At 26.8% G+C, this 13,372-nt stretch overlaps 1 protein-coding gene across 1 annotated transcript; it reads right to left on the bottom strand.

Annotated features, from left to right (window-relative positions):
* Positions 1 to 457: 457 nt before the first annotated feature.
* Positions 458 to 13,028, bottom strand: LOC112679872 (bombyxin E-1-like). Its single transcript, XM_025549808.1, has 6 exons — positions 12,949 to 13,028; positions 6,036 to 6,078; positions 5,795 to 5,847; positions 5,400 to 5,492; positions 1,535 to 1,634; positions 458 to 542 (listed from the first exon to the last, which is right to left on the bottom strand). Coding segments are annotated over exons 2-6 (276 nt in total). The 5' UTR covers positions 6,038 to 6,078; positions 12,949 to 13,028; the 3' UTR covers positions 458 to 514.
* Between the last annotated feature and the right edge of the window lie 344 nt (positions 13,029 to 13,372).

Here is a 13,372-nt window from a genome sequence, read left to right on the forward strand (position 1 = left end):
TATTTTTCAATTGTAACTTGTAAGTAACTTAATTACTTTTTTCATTGAAAAGATTAAATGAAAAGTAAGGTAATTTCAATACAATTTCATTACTTTTTTAAAGTAACTAACACAACACACTGGTGGTTTAAGGTCTTGGTTAATAATCTAGTTATAAACGCAGTAGATAACTGTAAATTATGAATTTATTGAATTAAATTATAATATAAAATATAAATGTTAGTTGAATAATGAATATAAAATTTTACGCAATATTTAGCATAGGTTTGAACGTATAAAAACTACAAAATATAGATTAACGCATTATTATAATACATACATAATTAGATTCACTTTTAAATCAAATGTTATGATAAATTCCTAAGTTATAAATATTTACGATTAGATTAAAAAAAATTAGTTAAATTTAAATTGTTAGTTATTATAATTAATTATTGATAAAAAAACAATTGGTTAGGTGTACTAATTGTTTTTAATTTTTTTTATTACGAATATATCAAAGGCGTTCGTTGCATTACAAATTCAATTTTTGAATTGATAAGCTACAAAAAAAAAAAAAAAAATCATTAACAATTTATAAAACTCAATTGTATATACAATATAATATCAGTAAACAACCAATAAGTATCTATATTTATATTCTAATTGTCATACAGAATGGTCAATGTACGTATGTACCCCTACAAGTATCTCGTTTGTATTATAGTCTATTGTAGAATTATTGAACGTTAATATTTGGGTGATATACTTTGTAGGTGAACTAAAATTTCTTTCAACTCATTCCTAAACAAAAGCAATGAATAACTCATACACTAATAACTCATTATATTTTTTACTGTTTTATGCAAACGGCCTTAAAATTCATATAAATGAGCTTCAGACTCGATGTTATGTGAATTATTTGGATCAGAATTTTTTCAATTCTATTCTTGTCGAATTTAAAAATCGATACATGGGAAAAAAAATCACTAATATTAAATATTTGGTATATAAATATTTATTTTTAGAATTAAATAATGAGTTGCGATAGATTATCTCAATTTTGTTTCAAGTTTGTTATTTATTGTTTGTTGTACATATATTCAGCGAGTTATTGTATTTAAATATGTATTGTTAACACTGTTCTGTATAATATAAAACATTTCTCTTTTAAGAAAATTTTTTGTTATTTTAAATTTAAGTTTTTAGATTTTGTTTGATTTTTGTATTTAAATTTAACAACCATTATATTTATATTTATTTTATGTTCTTAATTATTATATTTAGCAGTACACATAGCTCTCTATCTCAAACACATGCTGCATAAGTTTACAGGAATTAAGTTAATCAATAATGTAACTAATTATGATTCCTTTTTTTAAATTTAATAAATTAAAATAAAATGTAAATAATTCATTTTTATCGAAAGAAAACATATTTTAAGTACAAAATACAGTCAAAAAGTAATATTTGAGCATACGACTACACTAACATACTAAATTATATACTTTTCAGTGTTTCTAAATTATAATTATTAATAAGCTAAATTTAATACCTTGAATTTGTAACACAGTATTGTTTCAGGTAGTTCATAGTACATGATTGATCGCAACATTCCATAGCAAGGTCTTTTATTGTTGATTTCAAACCTTGAACTTGAAATATAGACCAATTTTAGTTGAATATGCAAGTTATAATAAAATTTATAAATTTTACTGTAGTTACAAGACACTAAGCATGAATGCAATTAATTTTTAAGTATTTTCTTTTCTATTTATTATTAGTAAACAAATAATTCACATATTATACTTGTACTATATAAGAATTAGAGTTCGTATATCATTATATTTAAATTTTTCTTTTTAAACTATACCTTACTAACTTATTTATTTAATCTTATTAATAAATTACTTAATTTTTAGTGAATATTATTGCAGTACATCCATAAAAGCTCATTAGAATTTTCTTAATATTTTTTTGGATTACCATCAATTACCATGTACATAATTGAATATATTTTATTTGATATAGGTAAATTCATGTATTGAAAATCGGTGCAACTTGTTTACGCACAATTTAAATTTTTTACCTAGATATCGATGACTCGTTTGCGCACAACAAAATCAGTCGTTTACCTGTAAACGGACGACTCTTTTGCGCACAACATAATCACTAAGTAACATGTATTTTATATTTTTAAATTTGAACTTACCTAAAGTAATTGAATTATCGGTACAAATTATCAGTACAAATTACCAGCATATCAATATCAATATATAATGATTTAAAATAATCGTCGTGTATTACTAAAGCGTTATACTTTTAAACAATCGTTCGCCAGAAAGCTGTACTATAACTACTAACTGTATTGACTACGGATATCGAAATTTGTGATGTTTTTGAAACGCGTCGAGAAAAAAAATGTTTAAACATAGAAAGTTATAAATTTAGAGAATTCCGAACTTTAAAATCTGGCGATAAACATTTTAGGTGTACAAATAAAAAATGTTCCGTAAGTCATATAAGATCATATAAAATTTTAAAAATGACAAACACGCATACCCATGACGAGTACGACGACCGAACAATTCATCGAGAAGTAGTAAGAATAGGGTTGCCATACGTCCCGGAAAACCGGGATTGTCACTGGTTTTGGACTTCGTGTCCCGGTGTCCCGAAAAATGTTTTCGGGACGTCCATATGTCCCGGCTTAGACGTCTAAAGGAAATGTAGTATTGTTTATTTTTTTAATTTCGACCAGTTTATTTCAAAGTATATTTTTAATCGTAATCGATTAACAATATATAATAAAAACATTATTTGTAATTTACACATATAATATATTTTATTTTACAAAAAGATTTTTAAATATTATATTGCCGGCATAGACACGTACGCACGGGGGTAACCGGGTGGGCCGTGGCCCCCTTGTGGACTCCGGATTTTTCTTATTTAGGTGCATATCTATATTATACAAGATGGCGAACATTTTTACATTTTACATGAATAAAGTAAAGCCTGTTTTAATTATATAGTATAGAATTTATATCTGTAAATAAATGTAATAAAGTTATTAGTTATTAATCAGACTAATCAAAACTTGAATATAATATAAAAATTGAAGATGTAATTCATGCATTCAAAAAACCTTACTCTCGTTGACAGAAGGATGGAGTTGTAAATAGTATAATAATATGTAAATAAGGATTTCTTAGACATAAATTGTGTAAGTTTAAAGAGTATTTATTTTTATATTTGTATTTTGAATAAAATAAATAATTTATAAAATTTAAATTTTTTAATTATACTGTATTTAGTACAAGAATCTTTGGTTCACTTTTTTTAAGGGCCCCCCCTGCGGACAAAATTTGCGCACGCCAATGATTGCCGGCCATTAATGGTCTTCTTCAGTGACGTATACATAACTTTTGTATGGCAGGGGGGGGGGTGATGATTTGCAAACAAATCATAATTTTTATTTTATTATTATTTTTCTTTTTTTACGTTTTTTAACACTCTTACACTAAGAACATTATTTTATAACATTTAAAAAAAGGCCTAGGGAAACTGACCTCTACAACCCCCCTTGTATACGTCACTGGTCCTCCCAATATATTAAAAGTATATTACTCAATAATTTGTTTGTTTCGCCTTATAAATTTATGGCAACCCTAAGTAAGAAGCAAATTGAAATGTAGAGCTGAAGAGGATTTATATATTATACCAAATAAACTAATACGCCGGGAATTGAAAAACAATGATAACTCCGAACATGTTCAATATAGCGATATGAAATTAATTCGAAGATCCATGTATGAAAAACGAAAAAAATCTTTTCCAAACATACCGAGATCTTTAGAAGATGATAAAAAACAATTAGTTGATGATCAGCATAATCTTACTTACAAAGGTAATAAATTTTCTTTCGTTAATGATGATGAAAATATATTTATATTTACATGTAAACAAAATTTAGAATTGCTACAAAGTGCAGAACACGTTTTTGGGGATGGGACATTTTCATTCGCTCCGAAATATTTTGTTCAACTTTATACTGTTTACGTATTTAAAAACAATTTTTATGTTCTTGTGGCGTTTTGTTTTTTAAGTAACAAACATACTGATACTTACATCAATATGTGGAAAACATTACAAAATATATGTATTCAAATTACTGGTAATATAATAAATTTAAGCAATTTTCATGTCAACTTTGAAAAATCTGTGCATAATGCAGTATTGCAAATTTTCCCTTACTGCAAAATTACGTGTTGTAACTTTCATTTAGGGCAAAATTGGCTTGGACATATTCAACAACATAAATTATTATCGAGCGAGTACTTAAACAACGATTCAGAAGTTGGCAAATGGATGAAATGTTTTTTTTGGATTAAGTTATTTACCTCCTGACGAAGTTTCTGATGGATTTTGTGATCTTATGTCGATAGCACCAAGTACTACGTCTAGTAATATTTCTATATTTTTCGATTATATTTTAGAAAATTACATTGCATTGGACATCAATTTTCCTCCAACATTATGGGCTTGTAAACCTACTAATAATCCTAAGACTACTAATGGTGCAGAGAGTTATCACAAACAATATAACAGTCAGTTTTACACTACTCATCCGCACATACATCAAGTAATCGACGTCATTATTGAAATTCAAAGTGACACTCATTTAAAAATTAATTCGATAAACAATAAAATCATAAATTTCAAAAGAAAAGAGATAATCAATAAGAAGATACAATCGGAAAACATTTGGAATGAATATAAAAATAATATTATTAATCGTTTAACTTATATAAAGAAAATCAGACTTAAATGCCACCATTCTAAATTAGTATAATTTTATAACTAATAGACTACTATTATTATTTATTAAACCTACAATGCATGTTTTTTAAAATATTTTAATTTTTTGTAATATTAAATTAATAATTGACAATATTGTTTACGCGTATAATCATTGACGTTATTATTACTTTTATCTGTATTATATTGTTGTATATATATCTTATTCTCGCCGATATCTGGTAGCTCGATGTTAAATTATACAATAAATACTTAGAAATGCAAAACAGTTAAATCTTAATTTATATTTTTTTTTTTTTTTTATATATATATATATATACAATATGCATATATATTATTATTTTATACAGTCTATTAATTAATTAAAATAAAGCAAAAGAAAGGAAATATGCTCAAACGAGTTGTACCTTTATTATTTAAACCTAAAGTATGTGTGCGCAAACGATTTGTGATTTTGTGCGCAATCGTGTCGTAAAAAAGGTAAATGTGCGCAAACGAGTCGCACCCATTGAAAATAACTTCATTTTACATCAGCCTAATATATTTATAGTACTTCATACTATAAAATAATGTTTAGTAAAAAAACTTAATATAGATACCTCCTGGCATTCCACTATATGGATTGTTGCCGCAAACAGTGGCCAGGACGTGGGTAAAATGATCTCCACAAAATATGTAAGGTATTTCCCAACCTACAGGACAAAACATATTTATTATATTAAATTATAAAAATTCCCTGATATAATTTTTTATACATTTCATGACCATCAATTTACTATACATTTTCTGATCGTAAATAATAAAATATAAAGATTTAAAATTCAAATATTTAATAATTATTATATTGTTTTTACAAATAAAAAATAGTAAAAATTAATTTACTTGAAAATATTGTCCTGAAAAAAGGTCATAATGTTTTTATGAATCAGTTTACATTTATACGACAAATAATTACCAAAAAATTCTCCAGTTTTTGTATTGAAAATGACCTTACCAATAATCGGGACGCAAAGGAATATCAATACAATCAAAAATATTTTTACGTTCCTGAAACATAATAGCATAATAATAGTTATTATACTGAAATAAAAATTAAATTAATATTTTTTTCAATGTCAGTTGAATGTCTTCAAAATATATGCTTTTCGTTAAAGAATTAACTGAATAATGTAATTTTAAATAAACTTACATTTCAAAATGTAAATAATAATATCTTTCTAGTAATAATTACTTACATGTTTTATCTTGGTATGACTTTTATATCGATAATCAATGAAGCTGGAAAAAAAGAATAAGAATACTTATCAGCCAATTTAGAAAATTATTAAAATCATCAAAATTATTATTTGAAAATCTACTTTTAGTTTATTTTGATGATAGTTTTTAAATTAAACATCTATTTGGAGTTCTATACATATATTTTATTTTTATTATTGATATTCTACATACATAAAATAAGTTAATCTCTATTATCTTAAAGAATGAAGCAATTATATTTATTTTTATTTCGTATAATGATTAATGATACGAGAGCCTTTTAAATGTCAGTACGAAAACTAAGTCAAAAATGTATCTCTAGTATTGTTTAGTATAATTATCTTATGTTTATCTGACCAAGAAACGACGAGTGTCATCAAATATTTGGTCTTATTAACTCATAATCAAATTTTAGAAATATTTGATGAATATATTACTTAATTAGATGACTTAATTATACACCAAAATGAAAAAATTGTAAATTATATTCTGTTTCAAAACTTGATACAAAATTAAATAAATATTAATTCATGTAATTTTTAATAATTAATTTTCACTATATAGTGGACAAACATAACAAATAGTTCTCCCTATTTCACGTATATACGTATTCACGTGAAATTAATGATTCGTTAATCTAAAACCGTGTAGGTACTTAAAAAATCCATATACGCGTCTAATTATTCATTTATTGTATTATATATATATATAATATTATTCATTATATTTAATATATTACATATTAGTCACGTGTATACGTATATTTACGTATACATGTGAATAATTTTTGTTTATATTTTATTATATTTACTATTTTTAACTTCGTCACATAAATCACAAAATGCTTTATTTCCTTTAAGTTATGCATATTCCTATACCCAAATTTTTTTTTTACCCATTATTGTAAAAATTTAAAAATAATACTCATGTATGACGAACACATTATAGAAAAAAGTCAACAGTGCAAACTGCAAATACTTGTTGGTAAAATTGCAGTTGCTAATCAAATTTATGAATTGTTGATAAAATTAACGTCATAAGAATATATACTCAAGAGCTTGCTCACAACAAATACTAGCAAAATACTATATTAAGTACCTAAACTTATCTTTGATTAAACAAGAGGGAATTGCACGATATTATGGCAAACAGTTGAAAATAATAACAAATCGGTGATATGTAGTAATACTGCCTATAAATACTACCTATATATACTGCCTAATACTAACTACATACTTTTTTTTTAAACTTTTTACATTGTAGTATGTAATCATTTTATTATCTATATATATATCAAAAAGTATCTATATCTATTGTCTAATACAGTGGTTCTCAAACTTTTAGGATCACAGTACCTAGTATAACTAGGTTTAAAACGAAAAATATACCACCTCTTAATTTTGTTAAAAAATTATTGTTAAAAAAAGAACCCGTTTTATAAAATAAAAAATCTAAACGATATAATATTATTTACCTATTAATTTATTTGTAATAAATACACTTTAGAAAAAAAATAATTTATAATATCTAAATTATATTAAATTTTTAAACACACTATTCATACAAATAATATTCCTCAATCTATAAAAGTGAAAAGGAATATGTTTATATATATATCAATTACACGTATAAACCAGGACGCGACTTGGACAAAAGAAAATTGTACCTTTTCATATTGATTTTATGTTCCACCGTAGATAAATTATCTTTTAGAAGAATATTATAAATATGCTTTGTTCGTAACTGACGGAAAAGCGACCGAGTAAACCAAGAATTTATAGTGAAATAATCATACAGTAAATACATTTTCATGCAAAAAATCAAATAGTATTCTTTTGAAACAAAATACCGTTTTTTACTACGGGTAAACACAAATATTGTACCTAGCTACTGAAACAGTTATGACACGTGCCATTTTGGAGAGAGAGCTATAGAAAACATTTATATATATATTATATAGAAAAAAAATGGTAATTTAGATGAGGTAAGTTCGACTAATGCAGTTTTGACAAAATTAAATTTTGATAAACGTCAACCCGACACATTTTATTATATCTATCAACGACGATTTCCATCCTAATGGTAATTTTATTTTTATTTCTATCAACAGCTTTATTGTCTAATTTTGTAAGTAACTAATGAAATATGTAATATTGTTAATGCACACTATTTGTTTAAGCAAGACAATTTGTGTTTATTGCTTGCAAATAAAATACAAAATAAAACAAAAGCGTTTTCCTTAACCTTAAAAATATGAAAACGTTTTTTTCTATTAACGATTACAGTTTAAAGTACGACAAAAGATAATTTCGTGAACGAGTGTCTGTTTATTTTAATAGTTTCAAAAATTGATTTTGGTCCAAAAAAATATATAACTATACTTTATATTTATAACTTAATACTTTATACTTTTTATTTACTTAATAGTTTAAATATCGGCTATATTCTATAATACATTATTTATAGTACATTTGATTCAAAATCAATGCATAATTTTTAGTTATACATTAATTAAAGTTTTATTCGGTATCATTTTTCGAATTCGATGTATTGTAATTACTAGAAAACGGATGTTTATGCTCTAAAACAGAGGTGGCCTAACTTTTTTTTACCTCGGGCCATAAAAAAATGCATTTTTCAATTTTTTTTTTTACGTAAATGTAAAATATTACAGTTATGCAAATAGGTGTTGTAATGTAGAATACTTTCGCGGGCCATATATTAAATGATGGCGGGCCGTAGTTTGGCCACCACTGCTCTAAAAAATCGAAAAATATGCATGCATTTATGCGGTAAAAATGTATAAAAATATGCTCAGACTGTATTCATAATATGCATAAATACAAATTAAGTTACGGTATCGCAATAATACGTTTAGGTAGGGTTGCCATACGTCCCATACAAACCGGGATTGTCACCGGTTTTAGACTTCGTGTTTCGGTGTCCCGAAAAATTTTATCGAGATGTCCATATGCCCCGGCTTAGACGTCTAGAGGAAATGTAGTATTGTTTAATTTTTAATTTCGACCAGTTTATTTCAAATATATTTTTAATCGTAATCGATTAACAATTTATAATAAAAACATAATTTGTAATTTACACATATAATAAATTTTATTTTACAAAAAGATTTTTATATATTATATTGCCGACCATTAATGGTCCTCTTCAGTGACGTATAGATAACTTTTGTATGGGGGGGGGGGGGGGATTATTTGCAAACAAATCATTATTTTTTTTTACGTTTTTAACGCCCTCACACTAAGAACATTATTTTATAATATTTAAAGAAAGGCCTAGGGGAATCTGATTCCCACATCCCTCCTTTGTATACGCCACTGGTCCTCTTAATATATTAAAAGTTATATAAAAAGTATAATACTCAATAATTTGTTTGTTTTGTCCTGGCTTTGCCTTAGTTTATGGCAACCCTACGTTAAGGGGCCCACACACTATGACGAAACACGATGGTTTTCGTTCAATAAACATGTCGATTTTTATCGGAAAACCCACACATTACACAATTTAATTGATAACAAGTAAACCCGTCGTGTTTAAAACCAATACGATAGAAATAAATACCATCGTGTTTCAACGTCAGATTTTTCCCACGCATTTCAGTTCTGACCGACCGTTTTTATCGTGACGATAAAAACCGTTGTGTTTAATCGTATTGTGTGGGCCCCTTTATTCGTGGTACTTATTGATCCAAATATATAGAACACACTACTATCAAGTATCATGGACATAGCTTGGTATTATTATCTGTGGGGACTATATCATAGGACTAGAAAAATGTATTCCAAAAACACCTTATCTTTGCTTTGAATTAAAGTGAAAGAGAACATTTCATAGAAAAAACAATTTATAGGTGTTTCATTCTTTACCTGACATTTTATTTTACAATACTTAAAAAAATATCTTCTTTTAACAGTTAATTGTGTTTTGCCCACGCTATCAACTAAGCGAAAATACATTGTCACTGAGCAATATTTGTGTCGCCTATTTAACAAGTTTAAAAATTCACTGAATAAACATATCAACATTTGTGACAACTGACAAATTTTGGTGCGAGGCAAAATTTTAGTACAAATAATTTTAAGGAAAAACTAATATAAAAAATTTCAAAACATTGATGTTTTCTTCGATATATCGAAGACTAACATAAACTAAACACATAACATAAAGACTAACTAAACATCGATTTATCGAACATAAAACCTCAATGTTTTAAAAACATCTGTTTTTTGCCCACCTCTAGTAAGTATTTATGTTTAGTTTAGTTTGAGTTGGTCCTGTTTCCAAGTTCCCTAAGTCTAGCAGAAATGAGTCATTTAAATATTAAAATACCGATAGATAAATTATTATTATGTTCCATACAAATTATTATCCGTTATCGTTATAATATCATCAGACAACACGACAATGCATAGCTCAACGATCACATATGGTTAATCTAAAAAATTAATACGACGTTGATCTATAAATAAACATGTTTGTGATAAAAATAAGTATGTTAGTGCAATAATTGTCCATACACTATAGACTGCTAATATTTAAAGCTCGATGAATTTTAGGAAAAAATATAAAAATATTTAGGACTAGAATTTTTTTAATTTTAAATAAAATAAAGGGCTACAGAAATTTTTATAAAGGCTACAGCTCCCACAGTCCCATGCATACTACACCCATGTCAAGTCTCATGTCTGTAGGTTTTTACCGTTTTGTAAAAATAATTGTCATACATTATTGGTCAGGAATATTTGACGTAATCAGGACCAGATTTAGAACAAGTGCCGCCCTAGGCCCTTTAAAATATGCCGCCTCTACCTCAAGAAAAAAAAATATTGTAATTATTTCTAATAAATTTATTAAATTTTAAAGAAATTAGGTCAATAGTCATTATAAACAAAACTAATAATTATCAATTCTAATTCGTCGTGTGCGATATAGATACACAATATCTCTAGTCAACTTCTATATATACTATATTAGTATCGTAATTACTTTTAGGAGCAACTTACATTATGTACCTAGGTATCTTATCTTTATAGCTCACATTAAAAGAAAAAAGATTTCGTGTTATTGACATTTTCAGTGTCATGCGCCCGTATATTTTATACACAGATATCTATACCAGTGTTTCCCAACTAGTGTTCCGCGGAACCTAAGGGTTCCGTGAGCTTACGCGAGGGGTTCCGTGAGAAATTTAAGAAAATATAAATTAATTAGCAATATTTTGATTTGGACTATGATTTGAACATATAACTCAACATAGAACTGGAATTGACACATTTCCCAATATGAGGTGCATAGTTTGTAGCTTTTCAGCGTATACAAAGACAAAGAATAAGTTTCGAAATCAACTGAACGCAGCTTCGGACTTACGAATCTCACTTTCAGGAATAACTCCAGATTTAAAAACAATTATGAAAAAACTATGAAAATATTTCAATCTTTTCATTGAATCTATCTTAGAGGTAATGGGAGACAAATATTAAATTTTAAGCTTTAATATTACATTTATAATATTATAATTGTAATAAACAAAATAAAATGTTAAAGCCGTCCATTTTTTTTTTTTATATTAATGACACTCTTATGCCGGAAGTGTCCGATAACCCACTCATTTAAGTATACCTAACACTTGCCTGTATTAAAATTATAGAAAAAATATTGGGGTTCCATAAAACGTTCAAGCTCTTGCAAAGGTTCCGCGGGTAAAATAAGTTGGGAAACACTGATCTATATTATAATATTAAATATTATTTATATTACTATTAAATATTATATAATATTAATTTATGCAGTTACATAAATGCATAAAATATTAATATGATTTTTTTTTTTTATTTCTTACTAAATTTGCCGCCCTAAGCCCGGACCTCACGGGCCTAGGCATAAATACGGCCCTGGACGTAATATATTACGAAAAACCTCAAATATGCACTAAAAGCTTGGCGATTGTAAAAATACGATCAAACAAGTAAAAATCGAGCAAATATACAAAAATAAGCAAAATTAAATTGATTATTTGAATTCTTTGAATAATGAAACACATTTCTATTCTAGTAATTACTTATGTAACATATGTTTACGTATTTATAATAAAAAGCATCTTATAAATTATAGCAGTTAATGTAAAAACTAATTGATAACATCTCTCAATTAATTTTTTTTTTTTTATAATTTATATTTAACTAGTATTCTTAGATTTTTAGCCATATTTATATCTCTGTTATAAATAATTGAAGAAAAAAATTAATTTGGTACATTTATAAATTTTAAGTATATAAATCAGTATTCAACGATTATATGTCAATAGTTGGTCAAAATTCATAAAAATGAAATTTAATTTCTTTTTAAAACATATTGTATGAATTTTGTGTAAATGGTATTGTAAAATTATGTTGACAAATACAGTTGTTAAAACAAACAAAATATTGCACGAGTATAATTGTTGACAAGTTGTAAGACATATTTTTCTTAGACGCTGTTTTAAACCCAATTTAACTTATGCCGGTGGTATTATTATTTATTAAATATGAGACTTTTCTTCTATTTATAAAGTTATAAGTAATTATCGTACACCAGTTTAACTAAACCTATGGTCATAATCATAATATCATAAATTAATTTATGTTACATTATTTGCTCGTAAAGGCAACATTGATCAGTACAATTAGACATTACGTTTGTATTTATCATTGCGGTATAGGAAACATATATACTTCCAAAGTCTCATTCACAACTGAATCCAAAGAAAATAAACTAATCCCGAATTTATAAAAAAAAAAATCAAATTAAAACGTATAAATCGTTTTTCAATCGCCATCGTATTCAAATCGACGGCAAGACGAATACGAATATAAAATACAATAAACACGATACCTTTTCAGGGCTGTGCGATCTGAACGTGTTGATGCTCGGGTGCGAGGGCAGAAGACCGAAGTTCGTAAGTCGGCGTCCGGTGCTCAGCAAGCGGTGATTGACGTTGGTGCCGCGTCGGTACAGAAATACAGCTAAGGTATTAAATAGTGGTAGGGATTATAGTGAAGAAGGCATAGAGATGGTAGCTGGTGGGTGCGGTTTGCGAGCACGAGTTGTTTTCAGTACACCGCGGCAATGACAGTTTTAAATGTATGGTCTGCAAAAGACGTTGCTGTGTGGTTTGGGAAGGAAAGACGACAAATTACGAGTAAAACGTCGAGTTGTAATAAAAGGATCGATAGAGATTAACACAACAGGAACGATCGCCTCCCTCTGTCGGACGAATTTAGACGATTCACTTTTGTTGTTTTTCATTTACTCGTCG

Source organism: Sipha flava, unplaced genomic scaffold (genome assembly GCF_003268045.1).
Source record: "Sipha flava isolate LNK unplaced genomic scaffold, YSA_version1 169_pilon_pilon, whole genome shotgun sequence".
NCBI classification, from domain to species: domain Eukaryota; kingdom Metazoa; phylum Arthropoda; class Insecta; order Hemiptera; family Aphididae; genus Sipha; species Sipha flava.

Bases quoted from the DNA above. Each gene is read 5' to 3' on its own strand.
- LOC112679872 (XM_025549808.1), bottom strand. The intron at 1,635-5,399 runs GTATCTATATTA...CTATATTTCAAG, and splicing joins ATATAGTGGAATGCCAGGAG to TTCAAGGTTTGAAATCAACA. The intron at 543-1,534 runs GTATTAAATTTA...TTTTTTTTGTAG, and splicing joins TACTGTGTTACAAATTCAAG to CTTATCAATTCAAAAATTGA.